We start from the raw sequence: 23,307 nt of genomic DNA, 5'->3' as shown, positions 1-23,307 counted from the left end.
AGCAGACCATAATTTGGGAAGGGGGATTGGGGTTGGAGAGCAAGGATCGAAGGTCTTTGGGTATTTTTGGCTGGTGGCCCTAATTCATGAGAGAACAGAAACTACCACTAAATACAATCTAAGGATAAGAGCTTAATTACAGTGGCTCAGGGTGGAAATTCTGATTTATAATGGTGTTGTTGTTGGGGCCATGGTTGGGAGATGTTCCAGGGCCCACCCTGGTGGTGAAAAAAGGAACTCATTTCCAGCGTTTGCATTTCAGTTGCACACAGACTACCCGTTGAAGCTGTTTTTGAAAACAAACCCCTCACGTTCACTTGCAGGTAGCTGTGCTTGTTGGAGAAAGGCCCAGTTGTGGGTCCTGATTGCCCTCACTGTGGAGGACAAAGTTGAAGAGATTTCTGTGCATTTAACTTTTAAAGTGCCGGCGGGGAGGGGTACCTGGGTGGCTCAGTTGGTTAAGCGTCCCATTTCGGCTCCGGTTGTGATCTCGTGGTTCATGAGTTCCAGCCCCACATTGGGCTCTGTGCTGACAGCTCAGAGCCTGGAGTCTGCTTCGGATTCTGTGTCTCCCTCTCTCTCTGCCCCTCTTCCCACTAGCGCTTTGTCTCTCACTCTCTCCTTCAAAAATAAACATTCAAAAAATTAAATAAATAAAGTGCCAGTGGGGAAAACACCCAATGCTGTGAGTTGGGGCATTGTTGTCCTACAGAGCCTGTTAAGCCTGGGTCTCCCAATGGGTTATTTTTTTATATATATATCAGGAATGAAATATAGAAAATCTGCCTTCTGGGCAGAAAGTGCTGTCCTCTAGTCAGCTCTCCTCACTGTTCTTTGTTCCCTGAGGGCTATTTAATCTAGGTCTCGCTTAATTCAATTAAATGGAGTCTGTTTTTGAAAAACAAATGCTTTCTCCCCGTTACAAACCCTTGGGTTTGGGGGCACCTGGGTGGCTCAGTTGGTTGAACATCTGACTCTTGGTTTCACCTCAGGTCATGATCCCAGGGTCGTGGGATTGAGCCCCATGTCAGGCTCTTGCACTGAGCCTGGAGCCTGCTTGGGATTCTCTCTCTCTCTCTCTCTCTCTCTCTCTCTCTCTCTCTCTCTCTCCTTCTGCCCCCCTCACCCCCCTCGTGCGTGCTCTCTCTTTCTCAAATAAAAAAATAAAAAATAAAATAAACTCATAGATTTTCAGCATAGAAAATATAAATAGGAATTAAAAAACACATCTGTTATACTATGTGACTAGTTACACATCTGTTACCAAGCAGAAATTTGTCAACATTTTGTCAGATCTCTCTCCATACGTTATAGCATTTGTAGATAATTCTCCATAATTGAAAAATAAAGGGAATTCAGTTTTGGTAATGTGTTTTCTTTTTGATATGTATTTTCCTCATTTTAATGTATTCACAAACAGCTTTCTACAATAGCATTTTATTTATTTATTTATTTATTTATTTATTTATTCATTTATTTTTACAATAACATTTTAAATATCTACTTACTTATATCCCTGCTTACCTTAGTATATTGAAATAACCTCATGTGGACTGTTTTACATTTTGGATGGATGATAAATACCAAGTCAGGGTTATCCACCTTTTATCAATAAATCTTTCTTAGTATTTAAAAAAAAATTTTTGTTTTAATGTTTTATTTTTACTTTTGAGAGAGAGAGAGAGAGAGAGAGAGACAGAGTACGAGCAGGGTAGGGGCAGAGAGAGAAGGAGGCACAGAATCCGAAGCAGGCTCCAGGCTCTGAGCTGTCAGCACAGAGCCCCGCATGGGGCTCAAACTCACGAACTCATGAACTCAGATCATGACCTGAGCAGAAGTCGGACACTTAACTGAGCCACCCAGGTGCCCCAGTAATTCCTTCTTAGTGGTCGCAATCCTGCTGTGTTTCCCAGTGTTTGCTTCACTTATCTGTGTGTGTTAGGTGCTGTCCTGTCATTGATAGAGCGCCTGCTGCTTGCAAAGGCAAAACTTGTGCTTTATGTTTACTTTTCCCCTAGTCCATCCCCAAGGTTACTTGTAAAGTTTTTAAATACCTCTTTTGTGAGCGAGAAGCCCTCATAAACAAACCACTTTGTTGAGACTGGCGTATTAGCCCTGGCACGATTTACTAATTTTACTGCACGTTGCAGACATCACGAGTCCGTGAGGTGCCCCAGTGGCACCTTCGTTCCACACACAGACTCTGTGTGCAGCTTTGTGAGCGGCTGTTTTTCTTTCCCTTTCCCTTTCCCTTATAAACGGGCTGCTGGTGGCAAAAAATCTGTTTAAACAAAGGTGAGGAAAGGATCAGACTTCAAAGGTTAGAGATTTAGCCTATTAGAAAAACTGAGCTTTGCAAATGTTGAGAGTGTTAGGATTCATGGGGAAAGGGGCCCTCAGATATTAGTGGGTAGTGAGGCCATGGAGGGAGAACAATCCAATGACCCAGACAGCCATCAAGGGAACGTTTTGACATAGGGCTGCATTTCCCATGAATCATGAAAACAGACCCACGGAAGAACCGGAAGTAACATAAACATTCTTTGTCATCCAGCTGGGTCTACATCAGAAGTTCCCTTCTTTGGTTTTTAGAAATACATGGTAGGTTTTTGGTTGTCCTCATGCTGGGGAGTGAGAACCTACTAGTATTTAGCATCTGGGGGCCCTGTAATATGCAGGACAATTTCAATCTCTGAAGAATCTTTTTACCTGGAATACCAACATGGTCTGGTGGAGAACTTCTCACCACTTCAGAATGTTTGGTTTCTTCTAAGGAGCAGAGCAGAAAACATGATACTCTGGCCATGGATTTTTCTGGGGCTTCCTAGAAATTGTCTATTCCTTTCTTTCTTCCTCATTTCCCGTAGTGGTTCAGTACAGCTAGGCTGCAAGGATATTGGTCTAGGGGCCAGGAGAGAACAGTACAACACTTTTTAGGTTGGGTATTTCTCTCCATATACTTGGCCTGCAAAAGTTGAGTCATTTTTTCTGGTAGAATCCTGTCTGGTTGTTTGCGTCCTGGGCCAGCTGTTGAAAGGCAGAAATTAGCCAAGTGCCGTCCAGCTGTTAGCTCAGTCATCCTTAGGGGTACGAATTCTTTGCCAAAAGAGCCTCAGGAAAGGCCAGAGGGAAGGAGTTGCAGGGAACAGTGACTCAGGCTTAAGATTTGTTTTCAGGCTATTTTATTCCCCTTGGTGAGGAGAAATGGAGGCCGCCTACATCATAGCTGTTCTCAGAATGTTAGAGCTGCAGGGGGCCCGGGAGACCAGCTGGTTCTACTCTTTTATTTTGTATTCTAAGAAAAGAGACTCAGAGAGGTTAAATGACTTGCCTGAAGTCATGGAGCTGGATTGTGAGAGAGCTACATCTACATCAAGACCTATTTAATTCCAGGGGCGCCTGGGTGGCTCAGTCGGTTAAGCATCCGACTTCAGCTCAGGTCATGATCTCGCGGTCTCTGTGAGTTTGAGCCCCGCGTCGGGCTCAGAGCCTGGAGCCTGCTTCAGATTCTGTGTCTCCCTCTCTCTCTGACCCTCTGCCGTTCATGCTCTCTCTCTGTCTCAAAAATAAATAAAATATTAAAAAAAAAAAGACCTGTTTAATTCCAAATAGAGCATTCCTCCTACTACACCAGCAGCTGCCCTTTTGACTTCTTATTTTATTTATTAATGAAACTTTGCTGACTTTCTTTCCAAAACATTCCCCACCCTCATTAAAGCATTGCATCACTATTGCATTCAAACCTGTTGTCATTTCTGAGACCGTTGGCTACAGTGCGTAGCGAAAAAGCACTGCTAATGACCAGAGAGCAAATGTTCCCTACTTGTGACTCAGTAAGCAAGTATCCACCACTGTTGAATAATGAAAAACACTGGAGAAGCATTGCTCTACATTCTCTCTTGGGAGAAAAATGCTCAATTAAGCTGTTTAAGCTTTTACATGTGAGGTTTGCACGTCGTTTCCCAGAGGGACTGCAAAATATCTTTAGTTTGCTTACTCTCCTAACAACTCCAAGATCGCTACATTCCATTCACGGTCTTTCTTAGAAAGAGAATGCTAGCTGTCTTTTTTTTCACCTTCATTAGACATTCTCCAAGTCTCCCAAGGTCAAATGAAGATAAAGGGCAGGGTCATAGCTATATGACAGGAATATCAGTCTGATGGCCAAAGCACTAGACGGATGCCTTTTGAAGCACCTGGACTCTACTTCTAGAAGAAGACTTGAAAACCTGTAAATATCCATCTTGGGGAATCTTTGGCTGGCTGCTGTTTACGATCAGGCCAGGTATCTTTGAGCCTCTCCAGGACAATTTTTCACAACCAAGTTACCCTAGTCTTCTCACTTTCTGCTAGCTCTGTCATGGATTCTCAGTTGCCCACTGGGGATGATCTCTTTCTTCTCACTGGCTTATTTTGGGTTTTCTGGGTCTTTTTTGTCAGGTGTGCCACCAAGTGAGCCCTAGATAATCCAGTTTGGCTGTGACCAGTTCTCTTACAAAAGTTTGAGTGAGGAGTTTCCATGAAAATTATAATTGCTGGATAAAATGAAAAGGCTCGAAGAAACATGGATGTAATCAGAGTGATGACCTATGGAGGAATATCAGGGTTTTAGATTGGAGATATGGGCCTGGTTTTCAAAAGGGGAAGAGGAAGATTTATCAATTAGGAATTGATGAACTAAACACTGAGCCTCTTGGTAAGCGAATGAACAAACTAGAATCTAGTATGAGATCACCAGGAATCAGTGAGCCTCACAATCTTTTATGGTGTTAATAGGCTGATAGATCAGAGAAATGCTTAATAATTTGTCCCCCTTGCAGCAAAGTTTGTAGCAACGATAACAATAAAACAGCTAGCATTTATTGAGCCCTTATTAGTGACAGAAACTGCTCTAAGTGAATAAACGTCACGTTTTGCTTCTTTGGAGGGTGTACCTGAGCATCTCTTAGCTTTAGCTTCTTCATTTAAAATAATGGAGTTTGCCTTTCCAATCTCTCTCCGGTCTCACCAGTTAGCAGAGAGGTAACTGGTGGTTCTTCACTCCTCACTGTGCCAAGATTTCTGTCCTGACCAAGCTGTCAAGCTCCTGGATTTAACAGCATTCGGAGATAGAAGGGGGTTCATGACCTCAGCTGGTTGAGTTTCATAAAGGGTCATGGAAGGGCAGACATCCAGCAGGTGCCATGCTCCCAATATTTGCACTTGTTAACTGGCAGGTCAAGAGGAGGGAAGAAATAACTATCTATGTGGGTGGCTTTCATGTTCATAGCCCATTAATGGTTCTCGCCCAGTTTTTATTTACGATATTATATCCAGATCAGGCTCTCTATGAATTCATTTTATCTTCTGACAAGTGTGAAAGGCAGATTGCAGTTTTCCTAGTTTCAGATGCGGTAGAAAGCATGAGTGATTTGCTCAAGGTTACTGCTAAAAATTACAGAGCTGATCTAGAACACACGTGTTCGGACTCATGACGCCAGTGGATGGAACACTCCTTCAGAGGGTTAGGAGCCTCCGGTACATTTCAGCAGGCCAGCATGCCAGGGAGGTGAAACATACATGTGAGATCTGACAGAGCAAAAGTCTAAGTGGCTTTAAGCCAGAACCTGCCTGGGACTCTCAGTTTGGCAACCTATGGAATTCTTGTTGCTCTTATCTGGGGGTGAAGGGGTACCAGCTGGCAGTGAGTCACTCCCTGTGCATTTGGACAACAAGGCAGATAGTACCTTGTACTCTTGAAGGCCTTTCTCTTTTCCCTAGCATAGCACTTTAGAGATGAGATGATCTCGGTAATCTGATGGCATATCTGGCTCATAAATAAATAGGGCTCAAGGGAGTGTGCCATTTTTTTTTTCCCTGAAACCTTTATGGCTCCTTTAATTTTTCACACCTGACATCCTTGACGTTGGCTCTTGAGATAGAATTGTCCCATTGTGAAACATAGGTCCTCTTGAAAGAATTCCATGAAGGAAGTCTGTGGGACTCTTCAGTCATTCGTTTGGTGATCCTATGACAGTCTCCATCTCCCTGGTCACAGAATCAACGGTGTAAAGATTTCATATATTGCCCCAAATCTCAGTTTTCTCAAATTAAAATGACCAGGTAGGCCCAGATGACTTCCAGTATTTCTTCAAGCTTCATCAGTCTATGATCTGGAGCCTGTTACCACAGTCAGAAGCTTTTCTAGAATGGCAAAAATACCAGAGTTTAGTTGTTTTAAGGTAGGACTCAAGAGAATACAAACAAAAGGGGCACCTGGGTGGCTCAGTCGGTTAAGCATCCGACTTCAGCTCAGGTCATGATCTCGTGGTTCATGGGTTCGAGCCCTGCATCGGGCTCTGTGCTGACAGCTCGGAGCCTGGAGCCTGCTTCGGATTCTGTGTCTCCCTCTCTCTCTGCCCCTCTCCGGCTTACACACACACACACACACACTCTCTCTCTCTCTCTCTCTCTCTGAAAAATAAATAAACATTAAAAAAAATACAAACAATGAGTATCCTAGTTTATGCCTTCTTTGAAGTTAGAGGCCCCGAGGGAATGCCCTGGGTGTTTCCTGGTAAGGACTGGAAGGTGTGTGATGGGGAGAGAGATAAAGTTGTTTTCTGTTTATTTTTTTTAATTATGTTTTTATTTATTTTTGAGACAGAGAGAGACAGAGCATGAACGGGGGAGGGGCAGAGAGAGAGGGAGACACAGAATCGGAAGCAGGCTCCAGGCTCCGAGCCATCAGCCCAGAGCCTGACGCGGGGCTCGAACTCACGGACCGCGAGATCGTGACCTGAGCTGAAGTCGGACGCTTAACCGACTGAGCCACCCAGGCACCCCATTCGTTTTCTGTTTAGAGTGGAAAGCACCTGAGAAGAGAAGGAGATTTTATGTGTAGAGAAGGCGGGAGGCACAGTCAGAAGAGGCTGGCCAAAACAAGCCTCCCAGCTGGCTTATATCATAAGAGCATAAAAGGGTAAAAACTACAAATTAAAAGTCAAACACAGAAGGAGGGGTATCAACAAGGGTTATAAAACACCAATTAGGAGGAAACTCTTCAGGCAGTTTGGGAGATGGTGAATAAGAAATTTACATCTACTTTGCCTCTGTGGGGAATTTAGACTCGGATTGAATTATGTTGGGGATTTTAAGTGTGGGCCGGTTAAAAGCACACCTGTTGGCTTTGGCATGTGGTATACATCTGGCAGAAAGCCCTGCTGGATCTATGGGGCGCCTGGGTGGCTCAGTCGGTTAGGCGTCCGACTTCAGCTCAGGTCATGATCTCACACTCTGTGAGTTCAAGCCCCACGTCAGGCTCTGTGCTGACTGCTCACAGCCTGGCGCCTGCTTTGGATTCTGTGTCTCCCTCTCTCTCTGCCCCTCCCCTGCTCATGCTCTGTCTCTGTCTCAAAAATAAATAAAAACATTAAAAAGAAAGAAAGAAAGCCCTGCTGGGTCTCTAGTGCTCCCACTGGCGACATGGAGGCAGAATCTGGACTGCGGGACTGGGCAAGTCAAGACCACCCGTGGACTCTGTGGCTCCAGCGCTGATGGAGAGAGCAGAATGGCAAGGGCTGGACTGCCTCCACCTGGGATGGTTGGCTTGATCATGATTTTGAAGAGCTTTTATTTGTGGGGGAGATTCACCTGTCTGTTGTAGCGGAAGGAAGATACAAGAGCAGGACTCCAGGGGATGGTTTGAGTTTCTTAATCAAAGAGGACTACTCCATGTGATATGGATTATATGTAATTTCTGGGATAGCTCTGACCGCTCTAGAAGGACCCTAAGAATTTCCTCTCACAACATGAGGAGATATCCTAATCTCAAACTCAAATCACAATTCAAAAAGCATCTGAGAATTAGGAATCTTGTTGCTGAGTTCTCTGTATTGGTGACAGGGACGCAGCATGAGACGCTGAAAGTAAACGGGAATGGAACTGGAAACCAGGAATCCCACCCTTTCCTCCATAGTCCCCAGGCCAACCTTCTACATTATTCTTGATCTTGTCCAGATCAGATACAATAATGATGTGGAAGTGTTTTGTCATGCGTAAAGCACTAAGCGTTCAACATGGCTTATTTTTATTATTATTATGTTTTCTTAGTTTTATTCCTGTAGGAACTCGTCCGATCCTGTTAAGCCATAGAAGAGAGGCCTTCCTCCAGGCTAAGGCTAGTTTGGGTTTGTAGTATCTGGATGTTCTAAGAAATACATTTTGGGGCATTTGCTACTATATATATGAATGAACCAAGAAGCAGGCAGATTGGATTTCTTTGTGTCATTTAACTCTGAGTCTCTGAGCTCCCCTGTGCCAGCAGGAGCCACCCACAGGGTGTTTCTCCCTTTATCTCATTAATTGATTTGTTTGCGTAAAATGAAATAATGAATTTTTTCACCTCCAATGTTAAGCAAGAAGCCCCGCTGTAGACCATTCAAGACTGGATTGCATTTGGAGAAAATGCACCATTACTTGCTTTAATGGTGAAAAATCATGCAGTTTAAAAGGGATTAGTATTTGGTGCATCTCCCTGGAAACAAATATCACATAAAAATTCATGTTTACATAATAAATAAATTAGGGGTGACTCTTTTTAGAAAATATAGAATATACCCTACCAATGAATTTATAATAGGCTTCCTTTATACAAGCATCCCCAAAGCCTTTACAATTTGACTAACCCTATTTCACATGCTTTTATTTTTTTACAGAGAAAGGCACATCCGGCTACTACAAACCAATGATTGTATGCAGGAATAGGGCTCTTGAGAAACAATTTCTGCTACTGCTTGTAAAATTTCAGTAAAGCATCTACCAAAAATACAACCCTCTCCCCACCAACCCCCGTCCCCCCAAACTGCTTGTTTAATGGGGAATTCTAAAGCTCAACTCCAGATTTCTTTATCGTACCTAAAATTGGTACTGGAAAAAATTGAGAGACCTTGAAATTTCACTGTATTAGGGTTTGACTTATGAGCCATTTTATTTTTCCTTGTGATTTTTGACAGAATAGTCTTTTCCTCTCCTGCTAGGCCATTTTCTGGGTGGTTTGTGCCCAGGGCGCATTTGCAGGGCAAGATCCACTCAGGTCTAAGGAGCAGCCTCCTTGAAGATGGCCCCTGGGAGAGTGGAGAGGGGAGGACACCTCTTCCTTCCCCTCCCTCCTCTCCCCCACCTCCTTCCTCCCTCTGCCTCCTCCCTCCTCCCTCCCTCTCTTCCTGTCCAATACTGGCCAACTATACTGGCCAACTATGTGTTTTGCTAGAGGGAAACCTTGGTTTCTAAGGTAAATTTGAGGCGTGCCCTCAAAATTATTTCTTTGCATTTCTTTGAGGTTTTGGGAGTTGTCAGCCTTCCCCTACCGCGTCCCATACATGTGGGGCTCCAAGTCTTTGAAGCATTCTGTGCTCTGGGCAAGGCTTCTAGCTACAATTTTTTCACTAAAAACCCTCCTTCCCCTGCCTGAGAGCCAGCCTTCAGCCAGATGCGGCAGCAAAGGCAGCCCCATTCCAGGCAGTAGGCTTGGAGAATAGCATCTTTGTTAGCTGCATATACTGGAGCCCAGGGAGGCCTTGGGCCCCTGCCTCTTGGCAGGGAGCTGCCGGGTGCTGCTATCCCATGGTTACCTCCTATACCTCCCCAGCTTCACTGCCCTAGGCAGGGTAATGGCAGGGTAACAGGGGCAGACCCAAGAAGCAGAAAGAGGGCCTTTTCTTAAGTCGAAAAGCTTTTGCCTTTTGTATTGCCTGCAGCATTTTAGAAAATTATAGGGTATTAGAGCTGAATAGTTTGATAGCAATGACCTGTAACTATTTGTGTGTTGTAGTATTATCTCTGCTGGTGGTTTTTAACTGGAAATCCGTGGAATCCTCCTCTCCTGTTCTTGGACAAGCTCAAGGAGGTGGGGAGCCACCAGGAGTCTGTGCTTATGGGCATGTTTCTGTAGGAAGCTTTCATTAGATTCCCGAAAGAGTCCAAAGATCAGAAAAGGTGGGAAACTACGGGTTCAGTCCAAAATCCAGTTATTTGCTCTCCCCACCCCCAACACACAGACACACACACACACACACACACACACACACACAGGCGCGCACACACACACACACACACACACACACACAGAGTGAAACAAGGAAACTGAATCTAGAAGAGATGGTATGCCAGCCAGAGAAGTCCAGGGCTGGGGCTGGCATTCCTCAGTTAGTCTGAGCACAGGAGATGCCTGTCGGCCCCACCTCTGGAGGGCAAAACTGCTTTGAACATGCTCTCTGAGCACATCGGTCGGTAAGGGCACAGGACATCCACTTCAGGTAACTCCTATTGTCCCTCAGGACCGTCATCTCTCTATAAGATGACCCTGACTCATCTTTCTGTACATCTCGGCCAATGCAGCGCGTTGCTCAGAGTAAACACTCACTATATCTGTTGAAAGAGAGAAAACCTAGTGGTGAGCTATACAAGGAAGTCAGCTCAGTAGCTTTATGTGACCAGTTATTCAAGCTCAAGAATTAGGAGTCCTGGGACCCGTGGGTGGCTCAGTTGATTTCAGTTCAGGTCATGATCTCGAAGCTCATGAGTTGAAGCCCCACGTCAGGCTCTGCACGGGCAGCATGAAACCTGCTTAGGATTCTGCCTCCCTCTCTTTCTGTCCCTCCCCTGTTTGGTATCTCTCTCTCTCTCTCTCTCAAAATAAATAAAAAATGAACTTGAAAAGAATTATGAATCCGTTATTCTCCTACTCCCTTTTCCTCACCCCCATGACCTCAGTTCTTGGGGCGGTTGTTAGCAGCGGGAGGCAGCCCAGATTGTAAACCACTCTTTCCTTGCATGTCCCTTTGACAACTGGCCAATGATCTACAAATACAATGTCGGTGCTTCAGCAATGTGGTGATTTTATTTTTTTTATAAAGTAAGTAATTTATGTAAGGTTAAGAATTTCTCTTAATTTATCTGATTTGTAAACGTGGATAATGTTTTAAAATTTTTGATAGCAATTATTTATAATTATAGGGAGGCCTAGGTCTTCATTGAGATTTGTTTACTGTTTGGCTGGGATATTGTAGAATGACAATAAATTGAGACAAGAGACAGTTGTTGAGTGCATATGACCTGTGGTCTGTACTAGGCTCAGGGGGGCTGGGTAAAAATGTTTCCATCTTGGTTATGAAGTTTATAAGGCCTGAAAGGTAAAGGATTTAAGTCACTTGGCAATGAGGGAAACATCAAAGAAGAGTAAAAATGTGTCAAATTAAGAGATACTTATTCCAAAAGGCTGAAGTTGGTCAGAGAAGCAAAAAAGTCTATTGAAGCTATGTCTGTCTAGCATGACTGTAGAAGAAACAGATGTGTTCTTTTTTAAAAGGTAGTTTCCTAATGCATAGGAAGATGAAAAGATATTCTAGAAAGAGCACTGTGGGAAGCCAGTGTGCAAGTACAAAATGCCAACATTTTATTGTTTTAATTTTGATAATTTTTTTTTCCTAAAGAGCTTTTTAAAAAATTGACTGCTATGCCAGGGAAGTGTTGGGTGTATCACATGCATTATTTAACTCAATCCTCATGACAGGAAGCTGGTACTGTTGCTATACTTACTTTACAGGGGTTGCAAACTGAAATTTAGAGAACTGAAGTCATCTTGCTCAGGCCCATACGTCTGGGAGCCAGAATTCAAATACAGAGCTGGCTCTAAAGCCATATTGCCCAATGCCATAAGGAAACGATGAGGGTTGGAATGAAGGCATCACGGGTCAGAATGAAGGCAGACACGACTACGGGATGGCTGGGGCCAGGCTGGAGGACATTCAGTGCCGGGTCTTAGATAATGAGGAGACGAAACCTTGACCCAGGTTCTTAAAGTAAGCTGCCAAGGGTCTTCACTGAAGTGGGTGAGGAACGTCCCTGTCCTGAGGCAGGGGTTCAACCCTTTCAAGGAGGTTTCTTCCAAGTCGGAGATTCTGTGATGGGACCGGGAACCTTCTGGCAGGACCGTGCCCTAAGGGCAAGTACATGCCTTCATCATCGTTACTGCTAGGGTCCCACAGAAGTGATGCTGGGAGCCACCCCATCTAACAACCCCGTGGCATGTTTCCACACTGAATGCGGAAGACTGTGTTTGTGGTGGAGGAGTGGATGGGCTGTTGGTGAAATCTATGTCAATGTTTTTTCAGGTCCAGCCCCCACTACATGTTAGCTTTGGAGGCAGACCTAAATGCGGCAGCGTTCTATAGTCGAAAGTGCACGCGCTTCAGAACCCGCAACCCCAACCCTGGGCAAGGTACCTAACTGCCCTGAGTCCCCATTTTCTCATTTGTGAAAGAGCACATGTCTGCCTTATAGGACAACACCTTGCTCACTTTCCGAAAGTCTAATATGTGAAGGGCTTCACCACCAGATGACCTGGCACCTGCTGGTCCTGTCAGCCGCACCATCAGTGATCGTCGGCAGGGTCATGGTTTCATACTTGATAGAACTTGTCCATGCAGTCGGATCTGAACCTCAAACACCTCTTTCCTGGGAGAAACACTATGGGGAAAGTTCCATCAGTTTGAAATAAGAGGGAGCCCCCTTTCGTGGCTCCATCGGTTAAGCGGCAAACTCTTGAATTTGACCCAGGTCATGATCTCACGGTCATGAGATCAAGCCCTACGTCGGGCTCTGTGCTGAGTACAGAGGCTGCTTGGGATTTTCTCTCCCTCTCCCTCTGCCCCTCCTCCACTCATGTACAGACACTGTCTCAAAATGAAGAAATTAACATTTTTTTTTTTTTTAAATGACCTTAGTTCAAGGTCTAGCTCAAGCAGATGACTGAGGTCTTGTGAGCATTGATTGATTGGAATGCTATGAAAGTGACTTGTAACCCCAGAAAGCTTGACTGGACTATTAGAATAGTGAAATGCTATTATGCCTTGTCTTTGAAAAAAATTCAACTCAAAATTTTAAAACTCTTGGATTCACATGCATGGTCCTTTGCTAAAGTATTAGCAAGATCCAAGAAGGCTCCCTCTTTGAGGAGGGTCACTTTGCCTCTTTGGTTTTTGGTCTCTGAGACCCTCTCTTACTGGCTGCCATTAATGGTGGGCCGATTCTGGCCTTTTTCTTGCACTGGCACTGGGATGTCAGCCTGTCTGCTGAGTGCCTGAGCCCACAGCTGCCCACAGCTGGAGCTGATTTGCTGGGCTGACTCACGGCATCTGGTTGAGACCAGTCGGGACGATATCTTTCTCCATCACAAGTGTCCACCCTGGGACTTACTCAGTGCTCACCGCCTTGCCCAGTTCCTAGGTGTGGGTGGAACTTAGGTACAGTCGGTCCCTCCTTCTGAGGGGGTTCTTTTTCCAGAGAGGAGGTGATCATAACGCATTTGGGAACAACTGCGAGTTCTTCGGGACTGCCTGTCATTTAGAGCCACGTTGTTTGGCAACGTGATAATTACTATGAAGCCCAAAGTAGAGGGAGTTGGGGGATGGTGGGCAGAGTTAGAGAAGGTTTATTATTGGTTATCTGGGGGATGTTCATGAAAACATTCATTAGTGCTGCTCAGGAGAAAGAAAACGGTGGCAGCCGAGCAGCCCAACCTGGCAGCTTCCCTGGGAAAGCCCTGCAATCAAAAAGAGCCTTGCCTCAGGGTAGAGCAGGATTACAGAAGGTCAGCAGGGTCAGCACAGCTGGCCAGAGTAGACACTGCCGCTCAGGGGACAGAAACGTGGCTTGGAAACGCAGGGACTGTGAGTCCAGCTCTTGTGTTTGCCGTTTAAGTTTGTGTTATTTATTTCTCTTTTTGTTACCTTAATTTTGGTCTTGAAAGGACCTCTGTCAGATATGTGAAGAATATTCACCAGCAGGCAACCAGGAAATTGGTCCTTGGAGACCTGCTCAGGGAGGCAGACCCTGACTTCAGGTTATCTTATAGTCTGGAAACCTGGGTCCTAATCTTAGTTTTGCAGGTGTTGTGCTCCTTGTATGCAAAGCGTGGTCAGGAAAGGCCCAGGCCTTTGGTATTTTCTTATTTACTCTTTTGTATCCCCACTATCTATTTAAGGTTTAACACATGGTAGCTGCAAAATCCATGAATCTTCCTCTAACTTGGGCATATCTCAACCTCTAGGGACATTGTAAGCTTCTAGGGAACTAATTGTAAAGTGGAGCTTGTGGGAGGGGGGCGGGGGAGGTGAGTGCGGATGAGGTCGACCTTCAGGAGTTGAAAAACTAAAGCATTAGAAGCACAGGCAGTGGTGGTGGATTTAATATGGATGCTTTTGAACAACTCAAAATCTCTAAAGGTGGGTCACAGGATTTGTATTTTTTTTTTAATTTCCTATCATGTTGAAGAATGTTTATTACAGTCTCGCATATAATAATAAAATATTTAGGAGCGCCTAGGTGCCTCAGTTGGTTAAGCATCCAACTCTTGATTTTGACTCAGGTCACGATCTCAGGGTCATGAGATTGAACCCCGTGTAGGCTCCATGCTGGGTGTGGAACCGCTTCAGATTCTCTGTGTCCCTCACAGAGCTAGAGCAAACAATTCTATAATTTGTATGGAACGAGAAAAGACCCTAAATAGCCAAAGTAATGTTGAAAAAGAAAACCAAAGCTAGAGGCATCACAATTCAGGACTACAAGCTGTATTACAAAGCTGTAATCATCAAGACAGTATGGTACTGACACAAAAACAGACACTTAGATCAGTGGAACAGAATAGAGAACCCAGAAATGGACCTACAAACGTATGGTCAATTAATCTTGGATAAAGGAAAGAGTATCCAATGGAAAAAAGACAGTCTCTTTAGCAAATGGTACTGGGAGAACTGGACAGCAACATGCAGAAGAATGAAACTGGACCACTTTCTTACACCATACACAAAAATAAACTCAAAATGGATGAAAGACTAAATGTAAGACAAGAAGCCATCAAAATCCAAGAGGAGAAAACAGGCAACAACCTCTTTGATCTTGGCCACAGCAATTTCTTACCTGACACATCTCCGAAGGCAAGGGAAATAAAAGCAAAAATGAACTATTGTGAGCTCATTAAGATAAAAAGCTTCTGCGCAGCAAATGAAACAATCAGCAAAACTAAAAGGCATCCTATGGAATGGGAGACGTATTTGCAAATGACATATCTAATCAAGGGTTATTATCCAAAATCTATAAAGAACTTATCAGACTCAACACCCAAAAAACAAATAATCCAGTGAAGGAATGAGCAGAAGACATGAATAGACATTTTTCTAAAGAAGACATCCAGATGGTTAACCGACACATGAAAAGATGCTCAACATCACTCATCATCAGAGAAATACTAAAGAAACCACAATAACTTACCACCTCACACCTGTCAGAATAGCTAAAATTAACAACTTGGGAAACAACAGATGTTGGCAAGAATGCGGAGAAAGAGGATCTCTTTTGCACTGTTGGTGGGAATGGAAACTGGTGCAATCCCTCTGGAGATGGGGCTTTTTTATATTTATATATATATATATATATATATATATATAAAATATTTATATATATTTTTTACATATGTATATAAAATATATATATTTAAATATATATATTTTATATATATAATAAATATATATATAATATAAAAAATATATATAATGGAATATTACTCAGCCACAAAAAAGAATTAAATCTTGCCATTTGTAACAACATGGATGGAGTATTATGCTTAAGCGAAATAAGTCAGAGAAAAACAAAAGTACCATATGATTTCACTCATATATGGAATTTAACAAAACAAATGAGCAAAAAGCAAAAGAGAGAGAAAGAGAGGCAAACCAAGAAAGAGACTCTTAACTATAGAGAACAAACTGATGGTTACAGATGGGAGGTGGGCAGGGGCAATTGGTGAAATAGGTGATAGGGATTAAGAAATGTCCATTGACTTACGATAAAGAAGATGTGGTGTATATATAAATATACAGTGAATTATTACTCAGCTGTCAAAATGAATGAAATCTTGCCATTTGCCAAGAAACAAAACAGATGAACATAGGGGAAAGGAAGGAAAAATAAGATAAAAACAGAGAGGGAGACAGACCATAAGAGACTCTTAAATACAGAGAACAAACAGGGTTGCTGGAATGGTGTCGGGTGGGGGGGATGGGCTACATGGGTGATGGGGGTTAAGGAGGACAATTGTTAGAATGAGCACTGGGTGTTGTATGTAAGTGATAAATCACTGGCTTCTACTCCTGAAACAAATACTAACTTTATTTAAATAAGTAAATTATGTGAAATAAATCAATACATTAAAAAAAATACCATGAAGGAAAGCAAGTTTATATAATACATAATTCATGAACAGCTTATATACAGTTACCAAAAAGCGAAATGCAATACAAAAATGTATAGAACCAATTGTCAGGAATAAAATATTTAGTCCTCACAGGAAAAAAAAAAAAGTTCTCTTTCCCTGTCCTCCTGCTCCTCCCCCCACCCTGCTTGGGCATGTGTGCTCTCTCTCAAAATAAATAAATAAAATCTTTACGTATCTTCTTCTCAAGAAGAAATAGATAAATGCAATGGGATGCACAACCCGGAGGTGCAGGTAAATGCAGCAGCGCTACCTGTATAAATATTAATAAATCTGAAAAATATTCTTGGAGACCATAAAGTTGCAGAAAGACGTATGAGGTATGGCACTATTTATTTAAAGTTTAAAAGGTTCATATGTACATAATCGAAGCATATATATGTAGTAAGAATGTAAAGACCTGAATAGGGATGATAAGCAAGTTCAGGGTAGCAGTAACTTTAGGAGGGATGAAGAGAAATGGTTGGGGGCTTCAGTAAGTCCCTTCATGTGTATTTGTTTAAAAAGAAAGAGTCAAAAAAAAAAAAGAGTTAAGAAAAACAGGTTGTAGCAGCAAACATGGAAAAGTTAAGATTTTTTTTCCCAAAAGAATGAATACATAATCATTCATGGTACTATTTTCTATAATTTTTCCGAGTGTTTAAAATATTTCATTATAGGGGCGCCTGGGTGGCGCAGTCGGTTAAGCGTCCGACTTCAGCCAGGTCACGATCTCGCGGTCCGGGAGTTCGAGCCCCGCGTCAGGCTCTGGGCTGATGGCTCAGAGCCTGGAGCCTGTTTCCGATTCTGTGTCTCCCTCTCTCTCTGCCCCTCCCCTGTTCATGCTCTGTCTCTCTCTGTCCCCAAAATAAATAAACGTTGAAAAAAAAATTAAAATATTTCATTATAAAATGACAAAAACAAAGCTCTCCTGGTAATTGGGATGCAGGCAGTCGGCCTTTGGGAATTCTTGCCTAGATGCTTCTAAGGACTACTCGGTTCTAAATGTGTTTGTGTGCGGAGAACTCTCCCCCAAGCACTTCTCTTATTCTTATAGATGACTGATGCCGATCCGCCCGTGCCCAAAGTCCCGATGAGACGCAGCCAGTTCTCCTGTTGGTGATGTTGGTGAAATACACCAACCTAACTCTACTTTGAGGACCTAGCCTACAAGGGCCTCTTCCCTGTTGTCTCTTTCTCACCTTTATTAAAGGAGATGTTCTGTCCTACAAGCTCCATAATCTTAGAGCTCTAACCTCCTGCCTTCCTGTCCCCAAGCTGCATTCATTTCAGAACACCTTTACTGACAATTCAGTGGTAGAATTTAGCATCCATGGGGATCCCAAGAGTTTTCATTTCCTACCCTAAGCATCGCCGTTTGCAATCAGTTCTCCTATTGTTGTATCTGCTTTTGTAACTTCCTTTCTATACTAGAAGTGTCCCTAAAATTTAATCAGTAAGTGGCTCAGGGAATGTGAAGAAGGGAGAAGTGGCTCTAGCAGCAGGTGCTATGATGAACTTTGAAATTTAACTTAATTTTGTTATTATTTTTAAAGTTTATTTTAAAGATTTTCTTTTTTAACGTTTATTTTTGAGACAGAGAGAGAGATAAAGAGAGAGCATGCCCGCACGTGAGCAGGGGAGGGGCAGAAAGAGAGGGAGACAGAATCTGAAGCAGGCTCTGTGCTGTCAGCGCAAAGCCCAGTGTAGGGCTCTAACCCATAAACTATGAGATCGTGACCTGAGCCGAAGTCTGATGCTCAACGACTGAGCCACCCAGGTGTCCCAAGTCTATTTGGTTTATTTTGAGAGAGAGAGGCAGGGCGAGAGGGAGAGAGAGAAGCCCAAGTAGGCTCCGTGCTGTCAGCTCAGCAGATTCCGATGCAGAACTCGATCCCACAACTGTGAGATCATGACCTGAGCCAAAATCAACAGTCAGACACTTAACTGACTGAGCCACCCAGGCACCCCTAATTTTGTTATTATTTTTAATGTAGTCTGTAGTGGTAGTTCTAAACCAAGGATGGTTCTCCCCACTCCTGACAGGGACATTTGACAGTGTCTGAAGACCTTTCCAGTTTTTGAAACTAGGGGGGCACTACTACCATTCATTGGGTAGAGGCTAGGGATGCTGCTAAACACCCAGTAATGCACAGAAAATCCCCACCCCCATAATAAAGAATTATCCAGTCCAAAATGTCAATAGTGCCAAGATTGAAAAAAAACCCTGGAATATCCCCTATCAATGAGGGAGAGTGGCTGGGGCTGCAGCTCCGTTAGAGTGGGGACCGTGGAACCAGGGACGTAGGAGTCCCTGTGAGTATGTGTATAGACCATTCCTGTATCGTCTTCACGGCATGCTGTGGGTTAGGGATTCAGTGGTGTTGAACATGGAGGATGAGAAGAGATTAAGGAAAAACTGGAGAGGAACACAGAGTCCGGGTGGTTGGAGAGGGCAGAAGGAAGCTGCCTCTGATGTCTTTGAACTTGGCACCTTGCTATAAATAGCACCCTCATGCTACAGAAATAGAGGATATAGTGTATTTTAAAATATTTTCCATGAAAAATGAGGTAGGTAGTTACGGTGTTGGCCCCCAGTGAGTGGTGCTGTCCTTTGCCCACACTTGTTTCTGTTGTGATTTTGCCATTCCTCTTGTCGAGAGGTGGAGTCTGTTTTTCCATCCCATGTGTCTGAGCTGGCCTCACCACTTGCCTTGACCAAAAGAATGCGGAGGGAGTGATGATGTGTGACTGCTGAGGCCATTCAGGTTTGGTTTTCTCCCCGTTAGGACACCTCTGCCGTCATGGGAAGGATCTCGGCCTGACACAGTCTCTGGGGAAAGGGTCCGGCCATTCGGCTGGCCTGGCCCCGTGTCGCTCCCAGCCAACCTTCCAGCACAGTGGACTCAGATGAAACCAGCTTGTCTGCCCAGCCAACCCATGGAATAGTGAGGAATAATAAAGTGTACTTATGTTAAGCCACTGAACTTTGGGCTAGTTTGCTACACAGCAAGAGATAACTGGACACTCTATATAAATGGCTTCATTTGAAGCAGCAGATGATACATTTGCCTTAGGATGTTGTGTACCTGTCAGATCACGCTTCAGAGAAACTGAGTTCTTCCTCCTTTGTGTCTCGTAGCACTTCTCAGAACTTCTGGATGAGTTTTCCCAGAACGTCTTGGGTCAGCTCCTTAATGACCCTTTCCTCTCCGAGAAGAGTGTGTCGATGGAGGTGGAACCGTCCCCAACATCCCCGGCGCCTCTCATCCAGGCTGAGCACAGCTACTCCCTGTGTGAGGAGCCTCGGGCCCAGTCACCGTTCACCCACGTTGCTACCGGTGACAGCTTCAATGACGGTAAACTCAGGGCAGGGGAAGTACTGGGACCATGGGACCTTTGACTCGGAGCTCCTCGGGGGTGTGGAGTGTGCGTTACGCTATTGTCAGCACTCACGTTAGCCGCATACCTACTCCACAGAAAGCCTGGGGCTTGGGCTGTGGGGAAATTCAGAGTCACGGGATGCTTTCCCCACCCGTGGCCGTGTGCTCTGGGAACTTGCTATAACGAATGCCAGTAGTTGCTTTCTTTGACCCCGTGGATTGGGCAGCAGAACATCCTTTTGCAAATCAAGGTTGGCCTGTTTGGTTGGTAATTCCGGTAACTCCAATGGCTTAAGGGATCCTGTCATTTTTTTCTGAGAAAGAATTTTTATGACCGCTCTTCTCCACACAAGCTTCTTGGTCCTCCTCTTAACCCATATTCAGCATGTTCCCTTGACCACATGTATACGAGATCTTGGCGAGCATTCCTAGGTCACCTAGCATTCCTGGTGACCCTTTCATGCCCATCGTCAATGCCATCAGTATGGTATTTGTTGAAGATCTAGTTTTCTTGGCTTTAGAGTGTCAAGCTGTTTGACCATGTGTCTGTAAAGTGACTTTCTTCCAGATCTGAATTCCTTTATTACATATTATCAGTGCCTTAAATTGTAGCTATTGATTCACCTGGCAGTTCTTGAGTTTACATGCTAGACATTGGAGGAAATAGAAATAAAAAATGAGCACATTGTTCTCATAGAACCTACCACGTGGGGAACATTAGAAATGTACACAACTGACTATAAAAATGGAGAATATATGCTAAGGGTGGTGGTTAAGGTTATGTCCTCTGCAGTCAGACCTCAGTTTAAGTTCTATTTCAGTGACTACTTGTGGGCCAACTACTTAACTTCCTCATGTGTAAAAGTAGGATAAAAGCAGCATCTATTTCATGTCTTGTAAAGATTAAACATCAGAATATATGCCAGTGCCTAGCCCAGGATATCGTTCTTAGCTGCTAATACTAAGGATATTGTTCTCAGCCGCTGTTGCAATCATTCTTATTTCAAACCAGGAACTGTAAGAGGATGGCAGGGCTTTAGGTGATCAGGAAAGTTTGGGGGAGGATTTCTTAACTTTCCAAGCTGTGACCTACAATGAAATGTGATATTGGGTTTCTAGCCATCAATATTCACTTTTGTTCATATTCATTCCCTATTGCAAAATCTCAGATAGTCCTCCATTGTTCTATAGAATGAAGCTGACCTCACAGCATAGCTTTCAAAGCCTTTGTGGGCTGATCCTACCTCCTTTCCCCACCTTGTCCCGTCTCTCCCTGTCTGTGTGCCTCTGGCACTGACTTTTCCACTCCACGACTTTTCTTACACTGTTTTCTTTATTCTGGGTTCCCATTACCTTTGTCAGCCCCACCAGTCAAATTCCCACCTACCCATCAAGACCCAACTCAGTGTCATCCGGTGCCAGACTCTCCCATCTGGAAGCTGTCACCCATTACGTTTTCACAGCACTGCTTCTGTGTGTTTATTTGTTTTGGTTTTGCCGTTTGTCTAGAGACTATTACATGTGTCCTTATATTCCAGCCGTTATTTATTTTTCTGTTCTCTTCTCTGTTTTGAGCTGGTTTGTGAGCAAGTATGATTATGTGTTCCTGGTACCTAGCACTGTGCTTGGCACTTTGATGGTATCTGATAAACAGTTATTTCACTGAGTTAATTGTACGGTAAGTGGTTAAGGGAGAAGGTATAGAAAAGACTGAAGCACAGGGGCGCCTGGGTGGCGCAGTCGGTTAAGCATCCGACTTCAGCCAGGTCACGATCTCGCGGTCCCGGAGTTCGAGCCCCGCGTCAGGCTCTGGGCTGATGGCTCAGAGCCTGGAGCCTGTTTCCGATTCTGTGTCTCCCTCTCTCTCTGCCCCTCCCCTGTTCATGCTCTGTCTCTGTCTGTCCCAAAAATAAATAAACGTTGAAAAAAAAAAAATTTAAAAAAAAAAAAAAAAAGAAAAGACTGAAGCACATTCCTAACCTCTGGTGACGGCATCAGGGAAGACACCTGCTCTGCTCTCCCCTACACTGCTTGCTCTCTGACTATGCACATACACTGGGCTGCATGCATTTGATCAGGTGGTGTTTCTTGGCCTTTCGCAGCTGTCTTGTACAGGGGCAAACACAGTGCCAAGTAGGAGTAGATATTTTATAAATGCTTTATGATTCACTCTTAAAATTCACTTCAAAGCGATTTATTGAGTACCTACCTTGTACTTAACCTGCGAGGCGCTGTTCTAAGCACTGAGGATAAAAAGTGAACACAATTACAAAGGTCTCTGCCTTCATGGAGTTTACATTCTAGGAGGTAGGGGTGACGGAAAATAAGAAAAAGAAAAAAGTAAAATATATGGCTTATTCGATGGTGATCAGTGATATACGGAAAAAGAAATCAGAAAAATGGATAGGGACTTGCTGAAGGACATGGGCGGGCATCTTAGTCTATTCAGGCTGCTGTAACAAAAATATTACATGGCTTATAAACAACAAAAAATACTTTCTTATGGTTCTAGAGCCTGGAAGTCCCAGATTAGGGTGCCAGCATGGGTGGATGAGAGCCCTCTCCAGTTGCAGACTTCCTGTTGTATGCTTACATGACCGAAGGGATGAGGGAGCGCTGACGGGTCTCTTATTAATAAAGGCCCTGTTTCCATTCATGAGGACTCCACCCTCATATGACATAAGCACTTCCCAATGGCCCCTCTCCTGATAACATCACACTGGGCATTAGGATTTCAACATGAGAATTTGGGGGGACACAAGCATTCCCACCATAACGGGGGATGAGGAATTGAAATCCTAAACAGGATAGACCGAGAAGGACCATCTTTGAAGGTAATGTTTGAGTAAAGGTCAGCAGATGAGGAAAAGAACTAGCTGTCTCAGGAAGATGCTTCTAGGCAGAGGAAACATCAAGTGCAGAGGGCAGAGGCTGTGTGGCTGGAGTGATAACAATAGGGCCACCTTGCATTATATTTAGATGATTATATAATTGTGGAGTGGTCAGCCGTTCTCCAGCCTTGCTGTTCTAGAACGTGCAGATTAGAGAAGGCCTAAATAATCTAGGCGGACCCACTTGCCCCTTCAATTCCACGTATGTTTGCGGAACACCCGCTGTGGGTCAGACACTGTCCTCGATAATTGCAATATGCAATAGTGAAACTTAGGTCCCGCCTACAAGTAGCTCAGACTCTAGTGAAAATGCCATGTACCCCAATACTTGACCAGGCAGAATGGAAATGTCCCAAGAGGAAATTAAGCTGTAGAAGTTCAGAGCAGAGAAGGCACACCCAGAGAAGATCATAGGAAATGTACCATGAATGAGACAGAGTTTATTTGGGCCTTGAAGCATTGGGTGGAGTTGGAACAGTGGCTGGAGGGAAGCAGACAGAGGCCCGAGGGCTGGAACATTGATTCTTCTAAAACAAGATCTCTAGTGAAATGGTTGCAAATAAGTACGTTTCCAAAGGTGCCTTCTCTTTCTCTTCCATGATGAAACAATTTCTTTGTATTTTAATTGCAATCAATATAGATGCAACCCAGGGGAACTCAGGGGTGCCATCGATGCTAATAGTTGAGTGTTAGGGAAAAAGAAGCAGTGAATCTCTTCTGGGAAGGCTTTCTTATCATTAGACCA

General features: G+C 43.9%; 1 protein-coding gene across 2 annotated transcripts in view; it reads left to right on the top strand.

The window, feature by feature from the left end:
- The window catches only part of CREB3L2 (cAMP responsive element binding protein 3 like 2), a 118,604-nt gene that overhangs the window by 52,201 nt on the left and 43,096 nt on the right, over window positions 1-23,307 (top strand). For both annotated transcript variants that reach the window (XM_030308515.1, XM_030308516.1), the window contains exon 2: window positions 19,431-19,647. In XM_030308515.1, coding sequence (XP_030164375.1) covers window positions 19,431-19,647 — 217 coding nt within the window. The remainder of the gene's footprint in view (window positions 1-19,430; window positions 19,648-23,307) is intronic.

Source organism: Lynx canadensis, chromosome A2 (assembly GCF_007474595.2).
Source record: "Lynx canadensis isolate LIC74 chromosome A2, mLynCan4.pri.v2, whole genome shotgun sequence".
Lineage (NCBI taxonomy): Eukaryota > Metazoa > Chordata > Mammalia > Carnivora > Felidae > Lynx > Lynx canadensis.
Note: the sequence above shows the minus strand (reverse complement) of the source record. Positions and strands in the feature narration are given on the sequence as shown.